The sequence below is a fragment of the Wyeomyia smithii genome, chromosome 1, assembly GCF_029784165.1.
Source record: "Wyeomyia smithii strain HCP4-BCI-WySm-NY-G18 chromosome 1, ASM2978416v1, whole genome shotgun sequence".
Classification (NCBI taxonomy): domain Eukaryota; kingdom Metazoa; phylum Arthropoda; class Insecta; order Diptera; family Culicidae; genus Wyeomyia; species Wyeomyia smithii.
In genome coordinates, this window is record NC_073694.1 from 27,936,954 (window position 1) to 27,960,475 (window position 23,522).

General features: G+C 38.9%; 3 protein-coding genes and 1 long non-coding RNA gene across 6 annotated transcripts; 2 read left to right on the forward strand and 2 right to left on the reverse strand.

Moving 5' to 3' along the window:
* Nucleotides 1-435: 435 nt before the first annotated feature.
* LOC129716603 (zinc finger protein 429-like) lies at nt 436-2,829 on the forward strand. The gene has a single exon (XM_055666441.1). It carries the CDS (start codon nt 614-616, stop codon nt 1,748-1,750), a length of 1,137 nt encoding a protein of 378 aa, XP_055522416.1. The 5' UTR covers nt 436-613; the 3' UTR covers nt 1,751-2,829.
* Nucleotides 2,574-18,519, reverse strand: LOC129734108 (zinc finger protein OZF-like). 2 transcript variants are annotated; one of them, XM_055695846.1, is made up of 3 exons: nt 17,854-18,519; nt 12,669-13,282; nt 7,854-11,999 (listed from the first exon to the last, which is right to left on the reverse strand). In XM_055695846.1, the coding sequence occupies exons 2-3, from the start codon at nt 12,914-12,916 to the stop codon at nt 10,712-10,714; spliced, it is 1,536 nt and encodes a 511-aa protein (XP_055551821.1). In that variant the 5' UTR covers nt 12,917-13,282; nt 17,854-18,519; the 3' UTR covers nt 7,854-10,711. The 2 variants fall into 2 exon arrangements, with proteins under 2 accessions (XP_055522351.1, XP_055551821.1); XM_055666376.1 differs by lacking the exons at nt 7,854-11,999; nt 17,854-18,519 and adding an exon at nt 2,574-3,777 and having other exon boundaries at nt 12,669-13,380.
* Nucleotides 13,200-14,078, forward strand: LOC129716641 (uncharacterized). The gene is made up of 3 exons (XR_008726656.1): nt 13,200-13,428; nt 13,489-13,810; nt 13,866-14,078. It is a non-coding gene; the product is annotated as an uncharacterized LOC129716641 (long non-coding RNA).
* On the reverse strand, nt 13,416-15,828 carry LOC129716611 (zinc finger protein 616-like). 2 transcript variants are annotated; one of them, XM_055666454.1, is made up of 2 exons: nt 14,680-15,828; nt 13,416-14,625 (listed from the first exon to the last, which is right to left on the reverse strand). In XM_055666454.1, the coding sequence occupies exon 2, from the start codon at nt 14,600-14,602 to the stop codon at nt 13,475-13,477; it is 1,128 nt and encodes a 375-aa protein (XP_055522429.1). In that variant the 5' UTR covers nt 14,603-14,625; nt 14,680-15,828; the 3' UTR covers nt 13,416-13,474. The 2 variants fall into 2 exon arrangements, with proteins under 2 accessions (XP_055522429.1, XP_055522423.1); XM_055666448.1 differs by having other exon boundaries at nt 14,686-15,825.
* Nucleotides 18,520-23,522: the final 5,003 nt, after the last annotated feature.

Sequence of the window (23,522 nt, forward strand, 5' to 3'; positions counted from 1 at the left end):
AGGAAGAATCCGGGACAATGAAGCTGGAAGAGATTACGATATTCGATACACTATTGGATGTACCAGAACGACGAGAACCTAGTCTATCAATCACCAAGAATAAAAGACGCTACTTTAGTGAAGTTACAGCACCACTGAATGGCCCAAGTATAATTGAAGGTGAATCTGAAATCGACAACACTTTCGATAAAATCACTAAAACAGAGACAACTGCAGCAGATGATGATGGAAATGCCGTTACTAGCTCAAGGTAACTCATTTTGGAAGATTCTTGAGATTTTTCCATCATACTTTGTGGATGGTTCCCAATTGTTACGCTTTGTCAATAACTGTTGAAACTGTCTCAAAAATCATCTTCAAAGGACACTAACTGAACGCTTTCATCCGACTATCCTCATCCGTTTTTTCTTGTTTTAATGAGACGACTGAATTGGAAACGAACCATACTAATGGCAACCGACGGAAACACAAGTGTGACGAATGCGGGGAAACGTTCAGCACAGCCCTTAAACTTAGAAACCACGAAACAGATCATACAGAGGCCCATAGATGCCTCATATGCGGAATGAGTTCAAGTCGAAATTTGTTCTAACGAGGCACATGCTTGTTCACAATGGTGAGCGATTGTTCGAATGCGATATCTGTGGTAAATCTTACAAATCAGCAAGAAAACTTAATGAGCACAAAAAGTATCACATATCTGATGAGAAAGAACTGCACAGATGCGATTTTTGTGGAAGAAGCTTTGTTCATCGCTACAAACTCGCACAACATTTGGACACACAGTGATGAACGACGGTACCAGTGCAACATCTGCGGTAAACAGTACAAGACAAGAGGAGTTCTTTACAATCAAAGAAGAGTACATAACGGCGAACAATCGTCCAAGTTCGACGAATCCGGCGGAACGATCAGTAAGCTTAGGAATCACTCAAATCATATGTCCACTCACAGTGACGTGGAAAGGTACAGATGTGACATCTGCGGCAAGGATTACAAATCAACAACAAATCTTAATCAGCACAAGAAGTATCACACATCTCATGAGGATGAACTGCTCAAATGCCCCGACTGCGGGAAAGGTTTCGTATATCGCTACGCACTTGTAAAACATATGACCACTCACAGTAACGAGCGAGAGTTCGAGTGCGACATTTGTGGCAAATCGTATAAAACGGCAACTAATCTCTATGATCATAGGAAGTATCACATATCCGGTGAGAACAAACTGCACAGATGCGACAATTGTGGAAAAGGTTTCGTTTATCACCATTTACTCTTAAGACATATGCGTACTCACAGTGATGAGAGACGGTACAGGTGCGACATATGCAGTAAAGATTTCAAATCGGCAAGTAATCTTAGTGAGCACATGAAATATCACACAACCCGTGAGGATGAACTGCACAGATGCGACTTTTGTGCGAAAACTTTCGTTTATCGCTCGGTCCTCTTAAATTATATGCACGCTCACAGTGACGAGCGAAGCCGTAGATGCGACATCTGCGGCAAGGAATACAAATCACCAGCAGGTCTGAATCAACACAAGAAATATCACACATCCCATGAGAATGAACTACACAAATGCCCAATTTGCGGAAAAGGTTTCGTGCATCGCCGCATACTCGTAGAACATATAAACACTCACAGTGACAAGCGTCGGTATGAGTGCGATATCTGCGGCAAGCAGTACAAGGCAAGAGGAGGACTTTACGTGCACAAGAAAATGCATAACGGTGAACAATCGTGACAACCAGTGTGCTAAGTGGCTAATCACGTGCGTCATCTGTGGCAGAGCCTTCAAGTCTTCCAGTTGCTCTGTTACACACAAAAATCGTCGATGAACGTCCCTTCAGTTTTTTTTTCTGCTGTAAGTCTGAAGAAGGGTAACTGGTTTCGAGGTACGATACCGGTCTGAAAAGCCAGCTTCGTCCTTCCAAAGACAACACATATATACACTGGCTAATTTAAAATACTCATTTCACGAAACACATTTTCTTATGAAAAATACAAAATGTAAGATAAACACTGATGGTTGTTCGAACATGGAGAAATGAAAGAACTACAGAAGTAAAAGTTTTCGAAAAAATACCTTGAGCTTGCTCGTGGATGACAATATCTTCGTCGTCTTCTTTGATTGTACTTTCGTCTTAGGTGTGAAGAACCTTTAGTCTAGAACTCCAGGACCAAGCTAAGATTTTCATTATATTTTATCTTCAATTTTCGCTTGAAGTGAATTGGGACTAAGGCCTTTCCCATCATCGGCTGCGCAGTATAGAGTCTGGGACTGTGAGCTACCAGAGTTTACGATTGAGATCCATCAGTATGCAATCTATGATACACTGTTAATAAATGCCACGATTACTTCGAGTGGTTTTGCACTTCACTCGATTCGTCACGTTACACTGCAAAATGAAATGACTTAGTGTTGATTTCACAATGATGATCAATGAAAACCAATGAAATGATCTTGCGTTGAGAACTGTTCAATGGAAATCACAATCATATTATAATGAGCTGTTTGAAGCAATTGAATTACAGCTTATCTTTTATTAATAGCATAGTTGGTAAACACTATATATCAAATAAAAGATCGATCGATTTAATTGTTACTCACAACACAAATATACATAAGAATGACTAGTTATTACAACTAATAATATTTCCATTGCATTGTGGACTGGTTCCCTTAGGACTAAGTGTAACTTCTTTTAATAACTAACTACCAAATTTTAGTATCATTACTATCAACTTCAATGATTAGATCACAATTTGATGTTTCTCTAAAGAACGCTTTCCAACGATCGTTTTCTCATTTCAAAATGGAGCCTCTGAAATAAAAAAAAATACCTGTTCTATGGATCAGTCTGATCTCTCTGTGTCTTTTCCTGTGCGGAGAGAGTGCTCTCTGATGTGTGGATTTTCCTGATGTGTAATTTTAAACCTTTGACTGACAGCCCACAGATGTCGCACTTAACCAGGTGCGTAGAGCTGTGGCGGCGAACATGTACCAGGAGCTTGTGATGATAAACGAAGCCCATTCCGCAAAGCTGACATTTGTGTGGACGGTCCGAGTTGTGGTATTTCAGATGTGCCGTCAGTAGCCTCTTAAGGGGAAAATCTTTACCACATATTTCGCACTTAAAACATTCCTGCCACTTATGGACTGTGATTTCATGATGTTGAATTCTTTTATGGTTCGTGAGTGAATAATTTGTAGCGCATTCCTTACCACATATGTCACATTTTAAAAGAGTATGAATTTTGGGTACATTATTCGTATGCTCGCTATTGGTGATTGATTTCAGTTCGACGGATTCGTCACGGTGATAGCGCAGCATATGGCGTCTTAACGAAGATAATCGTGTAAAGGTTTTGTCGCAAATCACGCACATGTGCTCAAAGATCGAAGTATGGATTTTCTTGTGTTGTGTGAGATAATATAATGACTGGTATGATTTGCCACAGATGTCGCATTCATTTGGGTCATCTATGTTATGACATTTTAGATGTTCGATTAAATGAATATAACGCGAAAAACTTATGTCGCATATTTTACAGTTGAAACCATCTTTTCCGTGTACATTTCTTTTATGGTAACTGACTCCAGCAGAACTTTTAAATGTTTTGTCACAGAAGTCACACGCGAGAGTACGATCAGTATTATGGGTATTCCTGTGGTATTTGAGGCCAAATATTGACCGGCATTCTTTACCACAGATATCGCAAATGTACGCCCGTGGAGCGCCATTTTTTGTCGTCGTCGTTTGTGTGACGCTGAAAAAAAAAAGAAACGCTACTGTTAGTCATTCGGAAAGTTAACATGTTATGAATTTGAAGCTATTTTAGAATTTCAAACTGTTTCACGTTTCATTACTTATTGAATATTATCTCAACTCGTATTCTAGTCAGGGGTGGATTAACGCAAAGGGTAAAAAAGCGGTCGCCAGCTCGTCAATCATCAAAGGGCAATTCAAACAAATAAAACTCGAATCATAATAATAACTTAAATGTTCGGCAGTGTTAGCTGACTATCTGTTTTTAGACTGCTATTTCTCAAAATTATCGAATCGATTAATTATTAGGATAACATCGAACTTGGACTTGGACGGACAAATACTCAGACAAACGCTAACGAATGAGAAACAAAACGATCCAAATGATTGCACGCTTTGATTGGGAGTGACAAATTTTTCCATGTGCGCTTGTCAACTTCTCAAGGCCTGCTTGACAGTGCCTACTTCCAAATATCTTAAATACCAATATAGTTCACTTACGTGAAATTATAAAGACAAATTGAAAATGACAGAAGCGTTAGTCACCATTTCGACCGCTAGGTGCGCCACTTCCGATTTTGTTCTACACGACATGCGAAAAACAGTAACTTTTGACAATAATATTACCCTAATGGGTACACTGAAAAAAATGCACATTTTATTGTGAAGTAGTACCCAATATGGGTATTTCTTCAACCGGCCGATTTCCATGCAATATGAGATGCTTCGATACCAGAATGATACACAGGAGCTAGAATCGACCACAGACACCATTTTGAATTCTAAGATGGTGACCTCTGGTTTCTGTAAAACAGCCGAAAATGACTAAATAACACCTATTATAGGTGTTTCTTAAACCAGAATGACGCTCAGGGGCCAGAAATTGTCTCCAAATGTCATTTTAAAATCCAGGGTGGTGACTTCCGGTTTCTGGAAAATAGCCTAAAGGGACCAAATACCACCCAATATGAGAGTTTCTTTAACCAGAATGTTGCATGGAGCTAAAAATTGACCTCAGACACCATTTTGAATTGTGAGATGGCAACTTCTGGGAAACAGCCGAATACTACTGCATATGAATATTTCCGTAATTAAAAAAATGTATAGAAGCCAAGCATTGACCCTGGACACCATATTGAATTCGAAGATGACCACTTTCAGTTTCTGGAACACAACGAAAATAACTGAATACCACCCAATATGAGTGTTTTCGGAATAGAGGTGATGTACTAAAGGCAAAAGTCGAGGATGTTGTCATTCCGATAAAACCAATAATTTCAAACGATATGAACAAATCGCAAGAAATCAATGAATTTGGAATGTTGAAAATTATTGAATTAAACACAAAAATAGACGGGACGAAGTTTGCCGGGTCAGCTAGTAAATACATAAATATGCTGGTCGAAGCAAAGCTGCAAGTGATGAATACGAAAATTAGAACTCGAGAGCAAAACATTCGGAGGGATAAAAAAAAACAAAAAATACTTTCAAAACGAAGAAAATTAAACATTAAATAATAGTTTTTGCATAACAGTTGTTATCACTAATTATGTTTGTTTTGTTGAATATCTTTTATATATAATATAATAAAGCTTTTAAACCAATTACAACATGATATGTATCCATACTTAAATTGTTAAATTGATAGAACATTCAAGTTTTATCTAAGCTAAAAGTTGCACAACAACCATATACGACTATTGACAACCATTGTGCGGTATCTCCTTTTATCTTGTCCACGAGGTAATTGAAACATTCATTTAATTGTACACTTCGTGGCCTGATTATTGAGCTTGAGCTTGACGGCCGCACATTTCGTAGTTGCTTCCCGTGATGGATTTGAGCTAGTGAAGTTACACAGGGAACCACGTCTATAGCAACTTGGAATTAGTTTACCATTTACACGTCGTGGCCTGATTATTTGAATATTTCTTCTTCGTGCCTCGATAAGCTACATCTATGATATTATCAATATTTAACTCCCGGAATGGCATTAGATTTACATACAAACAATATACGCACAAAATGTACAACATATTTTTTTCTGTGAAAGTATGAAATTGAGTCAACTAAAGCTAAAATTGAGTAAATTCAGTTTCGTGTGTGAGAATGTCACACGCTCACAGAAATTCAACAACAATGCACAGTGGTACAGTAAGGCAATGTAGGCGGACATGAGTTTTTCGATGCGATTTTGTGGTTTTAGAGTAAAATTTTTTTTCTAAGAACTTGTTTCTTATATTTAGTCTATTTTTTATGTGCAAATGAAATTAGGGTGGTCCTGAAATCGACTAAATAAAAAAACTAACTTTTTTATTTGCAGAAATAAATGTATACATTCATCGGCACAGTTGTAGATCAACTAATTTTAAGCAACTTTCGGTATTTCTTTACAATATTTATACAATATTTGTTCCTTCAAATGATACCAAAAAATATTATTTATGTTTGCCCTAAACATAGACATCAATATTTTGAAAAGGCCCATTTTTAAAATAGAAATAGTGAAAACTCTTCATCTGTGCAATATATCGACAATGTTTTTTCGTCAAAATTGGCGTATTTTTGATTAAAGTTACCGAAGAAAACTTTGTTTTGAAATTTGAATTGAAAAAAGCGAAAAGACTGCTTTTGGAAACCAAATTTAATGTCTACAAAAAAGTTTTTCACAAAGTTACTTAGAATTAGTTGATCTACAAGTTTGCCAAAGAATGTTTACAATTATTTATGCAAATAAAAACAAGTTAGATTGTTTTTATTTCGTTGATTTTAGGACCACCCTAATTTTCATTTTTACATAAATAGAGGAGTATGTATAAGAAACAACTTTTTCAAAAACTACCGCAAACCAAAATCGCAACGAAAAGCTCATGTCCGCCTAAATTGCCTTACTGTACCACTGTGCAATGAGTTTAGTTACCTTTTTCACCACAAGAGGGGGTGTTCCCTGTCTGTCTTCACTGAAATATATGGGGAATTCGAGAGTGAACTATATTGTTATTTTAAGATATTTGCTACTTCGCTACCCCTCTTCCCACCATTTTCGATTAGGGAGACCAACTGTTCGTCGAATGTCTTCCAATCATTCAACCAAATGACTTTTTACGACACCAGCACTTCTTGTAGTAAGATTATTATCGTAATATTTTAAATTTAGAAAACAAATTGAAGACGAATAATCCTGTTCAGGGATTACTAGGCCAGTGTCTTCCTAGGTGATATTTCAAGTTTCAACAGCAACGAGTGTCTCGTGTGGTCGGAAAACGTCTGGGTAATGCGTTCCAGTAGTACAATCCATACTAGTTACCATAGACCCTACTGTGGTCCAGAGCATAATGCCCAGCAACTCCTATCCCTACCTCCACGAGGTACCGATTGGGATACGAGTAACCAAGTGAAGATCGGTGAACCGGTGGAAACTTGGTCGTAAGTAACCAGAAAAGGGGGAGTTGTTCTCTTTGGAGAGCAGCTTGTCTGAGCGTCTGTTCCCCAGGTTAGGAGCGACTCAAGCAGCGACTGACTCGGAGCGGATTGCTGAACTATGGAATGTGGTGTCTCGCCAGTTACACCCAAGATGGCTGCTCCGTCGCGAGACTAGGCATCGTAGCCCTAGTAAGGCAGCAAGCTAAAATAAACATACTACGAACAGCGCTTGATTTGATCGCGGGCGCTTCTTTCAAGTACCACTTCTACTACAGTGGCGGAGCCAGAGCGGAACAGGAAGTTCGGTTTCGTGCTACTAGGAAACCAAATGAAGCGTGTCATTTAGTGGGGGTCTACTAATGAACGTCTATGCGTATTGAGGATCAAGGGCAGATTCTTCAACCTTATCAACGCATACGCGCCGACAAACGATCAAACTGACGACGTAAAAGAGTAGTTTTATGAGCTCTTCGAAAAACCGTATGGAGGGTGCCCACAACACGACATAAATATCGTAAATAAATACCGAAGATATGAACGCACGCGTCGGGCGAGAGGAGTTCTCTTTGACCATTGTCGGTAGGGAAAGTTTTCACTCTACCACCAACGACAACGACTTGAGGTTACGGTCTAAACATTCGGAAGCACTCCTGGAGACACTCCAATAGAGAAGCCTGTTCCAAGATCGACCACATGCTGATCGACGGCCGGCACTTTTCAGACGTCATAGGGGCGATCCTTTCGAAGGTCAAACATCGACTCGGATCATTATCTCGTGTTAGGTAAGATTCGCGCGAGATCGGTGAGGAAGATGGACATTGGGAAGTTATCAGCGTGTGACGCGTCAGATGCGGGAGAAATACCGAGAGGCAAGAGCTGCCAAAAAGAGGCTTCGGCGTCGTGAGAAACGTGAGCCCTACAACCGCGTCCTCGCGGAGGCGGAGAATTGCTTTACGAGGCACGACACGAGGAGCTTCCATAGAACTATTAACGGAATCAGGAACTCTGATCCTCCAGCGGCGCTCTACGGACATGAATCGTGGACGTGAAAGGAGGCCGATCAACGAGCGCTTGGGGTCTTCGAGCGTAGAGTCCTGCGATTAATACAAAAACAAACTAGAAAATGGAGTGTGGCGCAGGCGCCCGAATCATGAGCTGTACGCAGTATACAAGCACACTGATATTGTAAAGCTGATGAAACACGGCAGGTTACTGTGAGCTGGCCACGTAGCACAGATGGCGGATGAGCGGCCGGCAAAAATAATATCTAGCAGAGAACCGGATAGAAGCCGACGACTTCGAGGCAGACCTCGCACGCGCTGTCGTCGAGGATGCCCGAGCAGCGGGTGTAAGGGAAGAGAGGGAAACAGCCCAAGACCGGGTTTTGGTATTCTGGAGAAAATCTTTCGGCACTTTGTTTTCTAGGGAATGTTTTTCAAAGAAAGTCGGGCAACCGTTGAGTAGTAAGGTTTCTGAAATTCTGAGGCGAAAAATCTCTGGGATCGCACCTTCTATCGCATGAGAAAGTAAAGCCGTTGGCGCTGGTCCGTCAATCAACAGGTAGTAAGTTAGGGTCCTGGGTGGAGTCGCCTTCCCGGGCGTTGGTTATTGGTACAACAACAGTGGCGGAACTTGGGAACTAGACCGACGGAAAATAAGCGAGAATAAAAAAAAACAGGAGGGTTGTGTGCAAAGCCACGACCGCAAGGTTGAAGTAGAATACTTTTATAAGAAAGATAACCCGGCTGCTTGCGTGTCAGTCATTTATTCTAGTAAATAAACGTTGACTAATTAGATCAATCGAATTTTGCGCTTCAACCAAGATTGGCCATTTTCAATAATATAGTAAGTTGCTTGTCATGGTTGGGGCTTGACAATTTTTATATTTTGAGATGAAGTTTTTTCGGATGTCGTGCTCATGACTGAAGGAAAAGATAATTCAGTACGTTTTGAGACAAAATTTATTACTTTTACAAATTTAAAAATGTGAATTAACTCATTAGAAAATATTAACTCTTCAATCAAGTTTTTATTTCATCCTGAAAAGGACAATTTGTTGTTCATTTTAGTATCGGATAAGATGCCGATCACATCTTTGCGTTATCACTGACTGTGCAAATAAAGTATTCCTTGTGATAAAATAAACAGTGAAAAGCTGCTTTAACACTTAAAACTTGACGGCGTAATGTTGTTAAAATGAGCCAACTTTCCGTTGAATGCATTTACTTGTGCCCAATATCGCACAGAGACTGCATTTCACTAAAGTGCCTCACTGCATCAGCCGCTCTCGATGCTGATACCCGCTGCAACTGCTACGCTATCCATAGCCATGCCACAGTTGTGGCCGCTATACGCTGCCATTGGTATCAACTGTGCCTGAATCAGCTGGCCCAGCTGCTATTAAGCATGGGCAAACAGCTCACGAGCCGTTCATATGAACCGGTTCTTAGAAAAGAGCGAAAGAACAAACGGCTCACGAAAAAGAGCCACGGTTCTTTGAGCGCACCAGAATTGATGGGTTCGCGCGAACTCGAAGTTTACCGAGAAAACACGAACTGTCAACGCTCGTGAATCATTGTGAACCATGAGCCGTTCATATGAGTCGGTTCGGAACGGTGAGTGAGCGGTTCAGAGCCGCTCTTGCCGTTTCGCCCACCCCTAGCTGCTATCGTGGCTGGAATCCGCTGCAACTAGTGCGCTATCCATTGCTACGCCACAGCTGTTACCGCTTTCCGCCGTCGCTGGTATTCACTGCATTGCTAGTGCTGCTGCTAAAGGAGGACGACTGCTGTTGTCGCTGTCTAGAACTATTATGAGCGGCTTCGGCTTAAACAGGCTCTTATATAGGGCAAATAGCATGTTTTAAATTGCAAGGTATATGATTCTGTCGGCCGTGCTTGGGAAGCAATCATATAACGACCAATCAGAGGTCGAATTTTTCGTTTTGACTAGGCTTGACTATTTTCAATAATACAATAGTGTGGGTAATAAAATTACAATTATCTTCTTTTGGGAAGAATCTTAGAAGATTTTCCAATCTATTGCTGCAAGAACGAAGGAAATCCATCGAATACTAATCGATTTATTAGCATTTGAAATTGGACATATTTTTCACTTTTTTCGGTTTTAGATTTTCATTTCACATCCCTATGTAGCCGAACTTCCTGAGAGAAGTATTCTACTTCAATAATGTTTCGATTCCTTTTGTTCTCGCATTGCAAAAAACAACATGTATCAAAGCACGTTAATCAGGTACATAAACGCGCATCTTACACATCTACACAAATGACATCACTAGTATTGATTTCCTTTGGAGCACACGGAATTGGTGTCTTCTTTCTCTGCCGGCTGCTGACTAAGTGAGCCAAGAACGCAAATGGGTTCACAAAAATGGAATTGTGAAAGTGAATGTTTACAATTAAATTCAAAAGCTCTGTTTAACTTTTCACAACTTTTAATAATGAAATTAATAATATGGAGTGTAGGACAGTTTTAAACATAACCGACATAGACTACCGAGGATTGGTAGACCACTCTATTTTAGAATCAAAACTATTATTTTCACGTTTATGAATATTTGTCTTATGACTATTTACTCCAACAGAGCTTGTAAATGTTTTGCCACAAAGGTCACACCCGAAAGAACGATCGCTGGTGTGTGTAGTTCTGTGGTACCGGAGGGCTGGTTTTGAACGGCATTCTTTATCACAGATGTCGCATTTATACGAGGAATTTATGTTATGATACTTTAGATGCTCGGCTAAATGAGTGTAGCGCGAAAAACTTTGGTCACATATTTTACAATCGAAACTTTTTTTTCCGCATGTATAAATATTTCTTTTATGGTAATTCAATCCAGCAGAACTTGTAAATGTTTTCCCACAAAGGTCGCACTCGAGAGAACGATCGCCGTTGTGTGTTTTCCTGTGGTATCGAAGGGAAGGTTTTGAACTGCATTCCTTACCGCAGATGTCACATTTATACGAGGAATTTATGTTATGACATTTTAAGTGTTCAACTAACTGAATATAGCGCGAAAAGCTTTTGTCACATTGTTTACAATCGAAACTTCTTTTGCCGCATATATAAACATTTTTTTTATGGTAGTTCAATCCAGCGGAACTTGTAAATGTTTTGCCACAAAGGTCACACTCGAGAGAACGATCGCTGGTGTGTTTATTCATGTGGTATCGGAGAGCGTGTTTTGAACCGCATTCTTTACCGCAGATGTCACATCTATACGAAGAATTTATGTTATGATATTTTAAATGTTCTACTAAATGCGTAGACCGCGAGAAGCTTTTGGCACATATTTTGCAATCGAAACTAGTTTTTGCAGAAATATGAACTTTTGTTTTATGGTAATTAAATCCAACAGAACTTGTGAATGTTTTGCCACAAAGGTCACACTGGAGAGAATGGTTGCTGGTGTGAGTATTCCTGTGGTATCGGAGTGCAGGTTTTGAATGGTACTCTTTGCCACAGATGTCACATTTATACGTAGTATCTATGTTATGATATTTTAAATGTTCGACTAACTGACTAGAGCGTGAAAAACTTTTGTCACATATTTTACAATCGAAACCGATTTTTACGCGTGTATGAACATTTCTTTTATGGTAATTAAAACCAGTAGAGCTTGCAAATGTTTTGCCACAAAGGTCACACTGGAGAGAACGATCGCTGATGCGAGTACTCCTGTGGTATCGTCGGGCAGGTTTTGAACTGCATTCTTTATCGCAGATATTGCGAATGTATTCCGTCAGAGCACCACATTTTGTCCTCGTCGTTTCTGCGACGCTGGAACAAAAGAAAAGCTACTGATAGTAATTCGTAAAATTGACGTTCTTTGAATTAAAGGCTATTGATAGGGTTGCCACCGTTTCGGGTCTTGCCCGAAGTCCCCGGGACATAGGTACAAAGCGTAAGAAAAGCAAGCAAAATGTAAGCAAATCATTTTATTATACCATTAGCCCTAATAAGACTGGCAAAATTCAAATCAAGAATCTCTTCTTTTGTAGTAATCGATAAAATTATTTAAATAACGTTTTTATTGAAGAGTGATGGAAGAGCTCACCCACAACAAGAGATAATTTGCAATTTGGCCCTTTTCTATTGTTAAGAACTAACGGGCTCAGTTACAAATTGTTTTGTGAATAGGCGATGGTGAAACTAAAGCTCTAGTCGACTCGTCCATGTATTTCATACGAGACGTGTTGCTTGTCGAAGCTTGTAATACGACCTTACGTCTGCTCATGTGCTGCCACTAGGTAATTCTTGTTTACATATTTCGCGTTTGAATTTAGCTTCGTGGACTTAATTAAACGGCGATAATTTGAGTGGTTAGTATTTTATGCTTTTCGCCGCGATGAAATTTCTTTAGAATATGATTGCTGATTGTTAGGCACAGTCCGTATACATACATTTACTTCTTACTTAAGCAGGAAAAGTACTAGAGTAAAAACTCACCTGCAACTGGATGTTACATTTTTGTCATCAGCTCCTGCGTTTGCCATAATCTGCTTTTTTGTTAGTCCGGTTTCATCCATATGTACCGCCGATTCTCTGGTCACAACCGACCTTGTCGTTTCCTCAAAGTTTTCGTGACTACTAATGATTAGTGGTCGCTCTGTTGCATGTAGAATATCGGTTATCGTAATCTCCTCCACTTTTATTGTAGTAAGTTCTTCCACGTTTATCGTAAGAGATTCTTCCATCTCCGCTGAAAATGATTCCTCACGATCCCGAATATTTTTCACTATATCAAGACTTCCAAAACCATATTCGTATCAACGATAACGGAACACATCAGCTTTTGCTTGAACAATTATCAACGGCGGAAAACTTGATTTTCCAATAGCATTCAAACAAAAATACGAGCGGAGAACTTGACGACAACAAGAACATATGACATTTATGTCCTACCACCGATTTTCGAAATATTTCATTTTGATCTCTTCTGTCTGAAACGTTCGAAACGTCTGAATCCAGCGGCCAAAATGAAACGTTTCAACGATGTCAACTATGAAGTTTTTTACTCTAATACAAACTAGCGCTCTTCAGTCGAGTGGCTAGAGTTGTAACTAAAAGTTTTGGAAGATAAAATATTTTACATATATAATTGAGAATTTGGAATTTTCCTACTAAGAAAACCATTTTGCCTACCTACCAACCATAATTGTTAACTTGGAAATAGATATGCAGTAAAACATTAAATTATTTAGACAAGGTTTGCTTTTTCATTTTCACACTAAATAGGTACACTAAACGAATTCTTATGAGGTTTCAGGGTTTTCCGCTTCGGAATCATTTTTAATCCCATCACGGTTGTCAATTGCCGGTTTGCAACAATCGTAATTGGTCGTCCAATGTTTCTCTAAGGATTTCAATGAAACGAACACATTTTCGCAATTGCCACACGGAAACGCACTGTTTGGTTCCCTGTGAAGGCGTTGATGGGACACCAAGCTATGCTTACGGCGGAAGCTTTTTTTGCAAATGTCGCAATTGTGCCTTCCAGCATTGTAGTGTAGTTTCCGGTGCCTTATCAACTGATGACTATATTTCATCTGCATTCCGCAGATGTCACACTTGTACTGCCGGATGTTGGAGTGAGCAATTTGATGAACGTCCAAAGAATTTGCGTTATCAAACTTTTTTCCACAGGTGGCACATTCGAAGGGCTTTTGCCTGGTATGGGTTAGCATGTGCGTTGTCAGCTGGTAGGCACGGACGAATCTTTTCGAGCATACTGTACAGGCATAATGTCTTTGTTTATCCGTGTGTAGGCGCTCTATGTGATTCTTGAGTGATTTAAACTCTACTCCACAGATTTCACATGTAGACCGGAGCGGACACAAATGTTTGTGTACTTTTTGAACACCGTTCGATAAAACAGTGCTCCAGCAAAACTTGCAAGGATCTTTTTGGTGATGATTGCGTATGTGACCATTGAGGGACTTTTGATTTGCAAAAATCATTCCACAGAACTCACACGTTGTATCGCTATGTATTGTAGGTGGCTTGGGCAAATCATAACTGAAATCGTTGATTTCATCTTCCATATCGCACCTTTGAATATTCGGGACTATAAAGTAAGGTTCTGGTTGCCCGGAACGTGTGTTGTCGACTTCTCCCTTAGTCGTAAAGTTTGCGAGTGGGTTATCGTTTTCTTGTGGCAGCTCGGAAACATTCAATTGAGTCTCGGAAACCGAATCTGGCACACGCAAGTCATTGGGATAAGAGTCGTTTGTCCCATCGATGACATCTTCGATATCATGTTCATACTTTTGAATTTCGCTGACAATATATCCGGAAGCAACAACTTCGGAATGTGTGCTATCAACTTCTTCCACCTTAACTAGCGTCTCAGTAACATTCAGTTGTTTCTGCCAAGAGTTCATCTTGTTTTTTATACAAGCGGAACCTAAAATTAAATTAAGTTAAAAAACGACATTTTAAGAGAAGGAAATATTGATACACTAACTGGAAATATCCCTATTCCTGGTAATTGAAACTTTGAAGCAAAATAAACTTGTGCAAAACCTTTAGTGAAATTTAAAATTAGCGTAAAAGCAAACAGAAAAACAGCCTTCTATATGTTGTTGACGTTGTTCTCATGTAGGGCTGTAACTATTTTATCGACATTTAATCGATAACCCTTTTTGTAAATATCGGTATTTTCGGCGGCTCGATATTATTATCGATATTCCGACATTGGCAAGATAGTTTTCTGGCGTAAAGAAAACCACCAATCTATCCACAATATTTCCTTCTCGTAAAATATTATATAATATGCAAAAGTTTCAAGAAGTTGCTAGTACTGTTATTATTCAAAATGCTGGGGCTGTTTAGTTGTACGGTATTTTTCTTGATTCTCAATTTGTCACATGTACGTATCCTAGCGCTGGCTGCTGTCGAAATACAGGACGCAGCGCGAACACGTCAGCAGATGGTTTAGAAAAAAAAGATCCGTTTGGCATGTAATTGGCGCTGATTAGATATTATTTAATAATCTGCTAAAAAACTATACAATTGAAATATATATAATTGTACATTAAAAATATGTGAAAAATATGTTCAATTTCCTTGAGCATTTTGATAGAATAAAATGTAACGCATACTTCCTAACAGCCAAAAACTTCACGGCGGCTAAGTACTTTTTTGAAGACTGCAAGTAGAAGCCGAAATACGTATCTGCTGGAAGGGAGAAACGAATACTACACTCAAAACAGAGAACACGCACACGCGTCTTTTCTGATAGCGTGTAACTATCTTCTTGCTGTAACACATGCATGACTCAAACGAAATTTTTAGAAACATCAGGAATACTGAATGTGCAAATTTTACAAACTAATTTTTCGAATCTGTGTTTTTTTTTCAATTTGCCATTGTATAAAAGTTGCTTCAGAGTTGTGAGTTCGACCGTGATGAAGTGTGTTCGAAATTGTAACCAAAGCCTTAAATCTAAGGAAGCGCAAATTTAATAATCGCAGTACGCTAGCACGATTGTTACCTAACCCTTAAATGCGCACGATGTTAAAAAATCATCTAAAAACATAAAATCATTGCTCAACAGGTTAACTGCTCTAAAACTAACCAATATGCATAAAAAAATGGAAAGATTTACTTTTTAATGTGCAAATATTATCATGTTGTTTTTGAACAACACTGTGACTTTATCGCAGAATAAAGTCGAAACAATTACTTTTGTTAACAGTATCTTTAAAATTAACCTTTTGTTAGTTTAATTACTGATAATTCAAACACTTTCACTAACCACTAACCTTATTTTAAAATTTATTTTCAATGACAGCCAGCACCAGTCGGAAATCTCGACATGTTTTTTTTTTCGTTTCCGAGATTTTGACACCAAAAATAAGAACAGGTTAGTGGTTAGTGAAAATGTTTGAATTATCAGTAATTAAACTAACAAAAGGTTAATTTTAAAGATACTGTTAACAAAAGTAATTGTTTCGACTTTATTCTGCGATAAAGTCATAGTGTTGTTTAAAAACAACATGATAATATTTGCACATTAAAAAGTAAATCTTTCCATTTTTTTATGCATATTGGTTAGTTTTAGAGCAGTTAACCTGTTGAGCAAAGATTTAATGTTTTTAGATGATTTTTTAACATCGTGCGCATTTAAGGGTTAAAGCGAAACTCCTTGCCATACTCTTTGCATTCGAATTTTTCCTCCGATGTGTGAATTTTTTTGTGCCGTATGAGGCACGATTTCGTAATTATTCCTTCGTCGCAGATGTCACATTTATACAGGCGTTCCTGGCTATGACTGTGCATATGGTCTACACTGAGAGAACAACACTTAAGAATTTCATAAGTTACAACTTATGAACATGCATAATTTTGATTTCATTAGACACTTATGCATTACATATCAAGCTTATAAATTTCATAAGTATATTTTGGAATTTTCATATAAACGATATATGCATCCCATACGCGTAACTTATGATTTTCATTAACGTCAACATTCTGAAAATTCCATAGTCATATCTTATTAAATCTGCAAAATGGCAGACCAGAATTTTTGTTCCTATTGCTAGTGCACCGTCAGATATGTGTTTTAAGATATTGGATAAAGCTAAGCTGAAATTTGCACAGCTGGTGTCAGTTGTTGAAAATTGGAGCAAATAACTGTAAGTACCTCTCTACAAATTCTGCTATTACATCATGTCATCTATATTTATTCTAGCGATTATTAAATCTTGTGATCATTAAAGAGGACAACACTGACGACTTGTTTCCCGAATTTTTAAAACCTATATATTACATGTTTGCGATATTTGTGAGTAAAGAATAAATAAGATCAAGAGTGAAAAAGTTTTTTGTTAACAAAACATGTTAACATACCCTGGTATTATAAATTTCATGGCAGCAATTATGAGCTTTATAACAATCAACTAATGATATTCATATCAATCTCTTCATGGAGTTCATATTGAAAAGCTATGATTTTGATATGTCTGTTCTTATAACATGCATATATACGACCAATAAACTTTATAGGTATGACTTATGAAAATTGTTAGTAGTCGAGAATAAAATTTCCCCTCCATTTCATAAGACAAATTTATGACTTCTATAAGGAATCCTTGTGGCGCAAAATCATAAGGGGTTCTTATGGAACTCAATAGTTATTTTTTCTGCGTGTACGAGCAGGTAATGAAATTTATATCCGTTTCCGCAAAGCTGGCATACGTGCGGCCGATCCCCTCCATGTGCGTGGTGTTTCAACTGCTGTTTCAAATGAAAAGCTTTACTGCAAACTTCACATTTGAATTTTTTCTCTGATGTGTGATCAGTGGCTTTATGTTCATTGAGGTTTTTGGTGGTGGTATGTAAAATGTTCGCCACATATCTCACATCTATGTATATGTAAGCTCGCCGGTGTGAATTTTCCGATGCCTCGCGAGAGTTTATTTTGTGCTAAATCCTTTCCCGTAGAAATCGCAGGCGTTTTCCAGCGTTTTACCTTTATGGGTAACAAGGTGGCAATCCAAAATTGTTCACTTACGTAGGTGTTACAACAAACATCACAGCCTTTTTTTCCGTTCGCTAGTGTGCGATAATGAACATGGTAATGAAATAATTGATCAATATTCACAATGAAAAAAAAATAAGCATTTACCTAAAATTGGAAGCTGGGATTTCATCATCAACTGTTCTCGGCGGTAACAGTTCACCGACTTCGATTTCACGTTTTCGTTCCAAGGAGACACCACAGACAGACGTCCAAGCAAGAACAACATTGATCAAAATTTCCGTGTAAATTTTCAAAGTATATTGCGTTATAAATCACTTATACACTAGCGCCGCCTGGTGACCTTATCGCTAAAATACATTTTTTTCCGCTGGTGTACGAGGCTGGCGGTACTGGTAGCGCTATCTGGTTACGGATTGCTACTATGAAAAACTTTACACAAGTTTGGAACTCAGCTTGGACGTCTGTCTGCGGAGACACTTTCATCGTTCAGTATGTCCTGATCGGAACAGCGTTCGTTCCGTTTTTCGGATAGTGGATTACCTTATGTGGCCACAACATCTGTTATCATAAACTTTTCTACTCTGATTGCAACAGATTCTTCCATTTCGATATTTACCACTCTTCCGAAACAATTTATTAAACATATCTGCTGATAAAGGGCGGAGTTGTTTTATTTACTGTTCCAGCAAAATCGAAGATTGTAAATACTATCTTTAGCTCATGTGTTTAGTTTTCAAAATGAATATTTTTTTACCTTACTTCTCAAAATAAGGCTTTTAATTAATTTACAACTTCACTCATTTGAATGCAGCTCACTGACAACGGTACTTATTATGCGCTTTCAAATAACGATCGCTTTTGAATGACTTGTTGCAAGCATCACAATTGAAAAGTCGTTTTGTTGAGTGACTAGATTGGTGATATGAAAGATGTTGGCGAAGTTTGAACCTTTTCCCGCAAATCGAGCACATGTACGGGCGCACCGAACTATGTGTTCTTTCGTGTTTGTGTAAATCATAAGCTGTCTTAAATGCTGAATTGCAAGTGTCGCACTTGAAAGGTCGCTCTTCTGAATGACAGAACCCGTGCTTTCTCAGGTACTGAGCCGATGAGAACCCTTTTTTGCAAATCGAACACTTGTACGGACGTTCTGAGCTGTGTTTTATTTTGTGAACATCTAATTTATCGGCTGTTTTGAATGAAATTTCGCATGTGTCGCATTTTAAAAGTCGTCCTTCCCGATGACAAGAGAACATATGATTCGCAAGGTGATGCCGAAGTTTGAAACTCTTTTCGCAAACTAAACACCCGTGCAGACGCTCAGAGCTGTGTGTAGTCGCATGACTTTTTAAAGCACGTGCTGTTTTGAACGATGAGCCACAAACATCGCACATGAAAGGTCTTTCATTTGTGTGAAGGTACATGTGCTCTTCAAGCCCGCGAGAGTTTAGATAACCTTTCCCGCAAGCCGAGCATTTGTGCGGACGATCCGGTATGTGATGGTGTTCATGGGCTTTCAAACGATCAGATGACTTGCATGATGAGTCACAAATATCGCATTTATAAGGTCGTTCTTCGGTATGACACACCATGTGACGTACGAGCCGACAATGAAGTAAAAAATGTTTTCCACAAACCGTACATTCAAACGGCCGTTCTGAACTGTGCCATTTCAGGTGCCTTGCTATGTTTTGCCTTGTGGAGAAAGTTTTACCACATATTTCGCATTCAAAAACTCCGCTCTCGTGGGTTTCCATGTGTCGCTTCAACCCATGCCGGGTGGAGAAATTTTTATTGCAAAGCTCACACTGAAACAGGTCGATTCTCTGATGGATATCCAGGTGTAGATTGTCACAGTTAAACTTTGCTGAACTGTCGCTTCGACCACCATCTGCACGATTTGGTTCCAACCTTTCCGCGTGGCTGCAACAGAAGAGAAAGTACTGAAAATTTCCGCAAAAATTGTTTCCATCTATAATAGATGATTGAATTTAGGCATGAAATATGCTGACACACGAAGTACACGTAAAGTTCAAACTGCTACTTCACCACAAGGGGAATGAAGGTTGAAAGTAAAAATCTGGTTGTAGTCGAGTCATTCGTTTTATTTTCTACTTTCAATCTATCGCGTGTACAATTCTAGATTTTTGTTTATTGTACGATCATCGTTTATTCCTTAACATGGTTCAACTTTTCCCCGAACTAGGTCAATCATCTTGTTTTGATTATCCGTCACAATCTACCGCCTGTACCTCCGTGGTACGGCGATACACCGTGGTATTGCCCGGGCTCCACTCCGAAGGAATTCGCCTTGACACAAGTCTTTTTTGACAGCTCGCTTGTGTGAAGCAGACATAAACAAACCGCGCGTGAAGTAGTTACTTTTCAGAAGAGTTTTTGTAAAATTTTGAAAATTTTTGACGTTGACTAACGTCTATATCGAAGTTAGGCCCCTGAATTTGAAAATCTAGTAATTCAACCAGGGAAAACCAGAGAAAAGTGGTCAGGTTTTGAGCGCTTATTTTGCAGTCATCTATAATCAGGTTTTCGAGGTTTTGGCATCAATCGATCAGAAATTCTTTTACGGTTAAATTTATGTAACAAAAACAAACTTTTGTTTGAGATACACTATTGAAAAATTGGTAATTAATATCGATTGTCTAAATCATACCGCGCAGCCAATCACTACCTCTCTTCCCAAGCACAGTCGACACTAACGGATACAATCGATCTGACTTTGTTGTTATTGTTGTTGTCACTTTCTGTTTCCGATGTTTATGCTGCTGCTAGCGGAAAAAACCTTGCAAATATGCGTTTTTTTGTTGGTGTTAATATTACGACAGCGGCCGGCGCCCCATAATTCTGATTCCAAAACCGCACCAGTGACATGCGGACGCTAAGGTGCCCCATAATTCTGATTCCAAAACCGCACCAGTGACATGCGGACGCTAGGTGATAGCAGCTGAAAGGAGGAAATACAAAATAGTACCGGTCATCTCGTGCCGGTTTCACCCGTTATGCTGGTGGCTTTAGTAGTAAATGGCATCTGCAAAACACTTAAATGGCTGGAATTCTGGACGGACTAACCAGGAAACTATAATCGGCAACTGGCACCTTTTGGTGCCTTGAAATTTTGTTACAGAAGCGGCTAATTGAATTTTCTGTTTTACCAAATGCTGCTGCAAGCGGAAAAAACCTTGCATAAATGCATGTTTGTGTTGGTGTTAATATTACGACAGTGGCCGGCGCAGCTTTCAAGAAAAACTTTTCCTTACCATTCCATCACCTATGTACCCACCTTTTTATTTATCTGACGAAGCCTTGGTATAAAACGTACCGTTCGAACATTTCACCCCATCAGTTTCATTACTAAACCGTACCGGCCACATACGGACGCTATCTTGAAAGAATTCTGGACGGACTGACCAAAAACATGGATATATTCGGCACCTGGCCCCTTTTGGTGCCTCGAAATTTTGTTACAGAAGCGGCTAATTGAATTTTCTGTTTTATTACAAAATGCTGCTGCTAGCGGATAAAACCTTGCAAATATGCATCTTTTTGTTGGTGTTAATTTTACGACAGCGGCCGGCGCCCTATCATTTTGATTCCAAAACTGCACCAGCGACATGCGGACGCTAGGTGATAACAGCTGAAAGGAGGAAAGACAAGAGTACCGGTCATCTCGTGCCGGTTTTACTCGTTATGCTGCTGATGGCTGTTAGTAATAAATGGCACTGCAAAATACTAAAATGGCTGGAATTCTGGACGGACTAACCAAAAACAAAAATATATTCGGCACCTGGCCCCTTTTGGTGCCTCGAAATTTTGTTACAGAAGCGGCTAATTGAATTTGCTGTTTTACCAAATGCTGCTGATAGCGGAAAAAATCATGCAAAAATGCATGTTTGTGTTGGTGTTAATATTACGACAGCGGCCGGCGCAGCTTTCAAGAAAAATTTTTCCTTACCATTCCATTACCTATGTAGCCCCACCTTCGTTTTATTTATCTGACGAAGCCTTGGTATAAAACGTACCGTTCGAACATTTCACCCCATCAGTTTCATTACTAAACCATACCGGCTACATACGGACGGAGATCTTGAAAGAATTCTGGACGGACTGACCAAAAACATGGATATATTCGGCACCTGGCCCCTTTTGGTGCCTCGAAATTTTGTTACAGAAGCGGCTAATTGAATTTTCTGTTTTATTACAAAATGCTGCTGCTAGCGGATAAAACCTTGCAAAAATGCATCTTTTTGTTGGTGTTAATTTTACGACAGCGGCCGGCGCCCCATCATTTTGATTCCAAAACTGCACCAGCGACATGCGGACGCTAGGTGATAGCAGCTGAAAGGAGGAAAGACAAGAGTACCGGTCATCTCGTGCCGGTTTTACTCGTTATGCTGCTGATGGCTGTTAGTAATTAATGGCTACTGCAAAATACTAAAATGGCTGGAATTCTGGACGGACTAACCAAAAACAAAAATATATTCGGCACCTGGCCCCTTTTGGTGCCTCGAAATTTTGTTACAGAAGCGGCTATTTGAATTTTCTGTTTTACAAAATGCTGCTGATAGCGGAAAAAATCATACAAAAATGCATGTTTGTGTTGGTGTTAATATTACGACAGCGGCCGGCGCAGCTTTCAAGAAAAATTTTTCCTTACCATTCCATCACCTATGTAGCCCCACCTTCTTTTTTTTCTTGTTATTTTAAACTATGAACAAATGCTTTTCTAATTTGAATACCTGGGAAGCGGGGATGCCAATATAAATAAGGTTTCATCCATATATGTCATTTATATTATTTATTAATTATTGTTCAAAGCGCTCTAATGTCAGCAAATAAGAAAGCACTGTTAGATGAAAAATATAGAGTCCTACTTCATGCGGTATGTATGAAATGCGATTAAATAAGAGAGATCCATTCTTCTAGTATTCAGCATTCAGAAATGCACTGTTAGATAAAATTGCAACAAATACTGGAGTTGCAATTCCCTCTACTATTTGTTTTAATGGAATATAAGAATACGGTAGTCAACGTCATGCGGTCGTGTCTTGAATACCACCCTCCTACTTTTTTTGTAAAATTTTGAACTTTTTAAACAAAAAGTGGTAAGTACCAAGTGAAACAGCAGCTTTTTGATGCACTTTTTTATTAAGCTGCATGAATTTATGAATAGTTCTAGTACATTTTTTTCCGTTTTTTCGAGCGATGTTTTTCGGAATGCTCAAATATGCTTTTATCCCTTTCCGACCGAGCCCACACAATTGTGTAGGTAGCAAATGACGGATAACAAAACCTTAATCGAAGCCATTTCTATATAAAAACACTTGCTTGCTCCGGTTTTTTTTATTTTTCGTAGCAGCTGCGATGTTTACACTAGCGTTGTGAGCAGAGATGCCAGATGTTTTTCAAAAATGTCTGCAACTGCTCGAAAAACCGGAAAAATCTACTTGAAATCTGAAAAAAATCTATTCGTCATTCGAAAAAATTTCACTCGCGCTGGTGAAAGTCTATAAAAATCTGCACATTTTTTGAGAAAAACTGCGCAAATATAAGGAGACTCTGACAAAAATCTGCAGAAACTATGGAAATCTGTGAATATCTGCAAATCAATAAAAATCTGCACACGGAATCTAAAAATCTGCGTTTTACAGACAAATCTGCACATCTGGTATCCCTGGTTGTGAGCAATAAAACAATAAATAAGACGTTCAAAGAGCGAGAGAGAAGGTTTTGTTTAAGTCAACTTCTACCTACGCAATTATATGGGCCCGGTCGGAAAGGGTTATAAATGAGGAAAA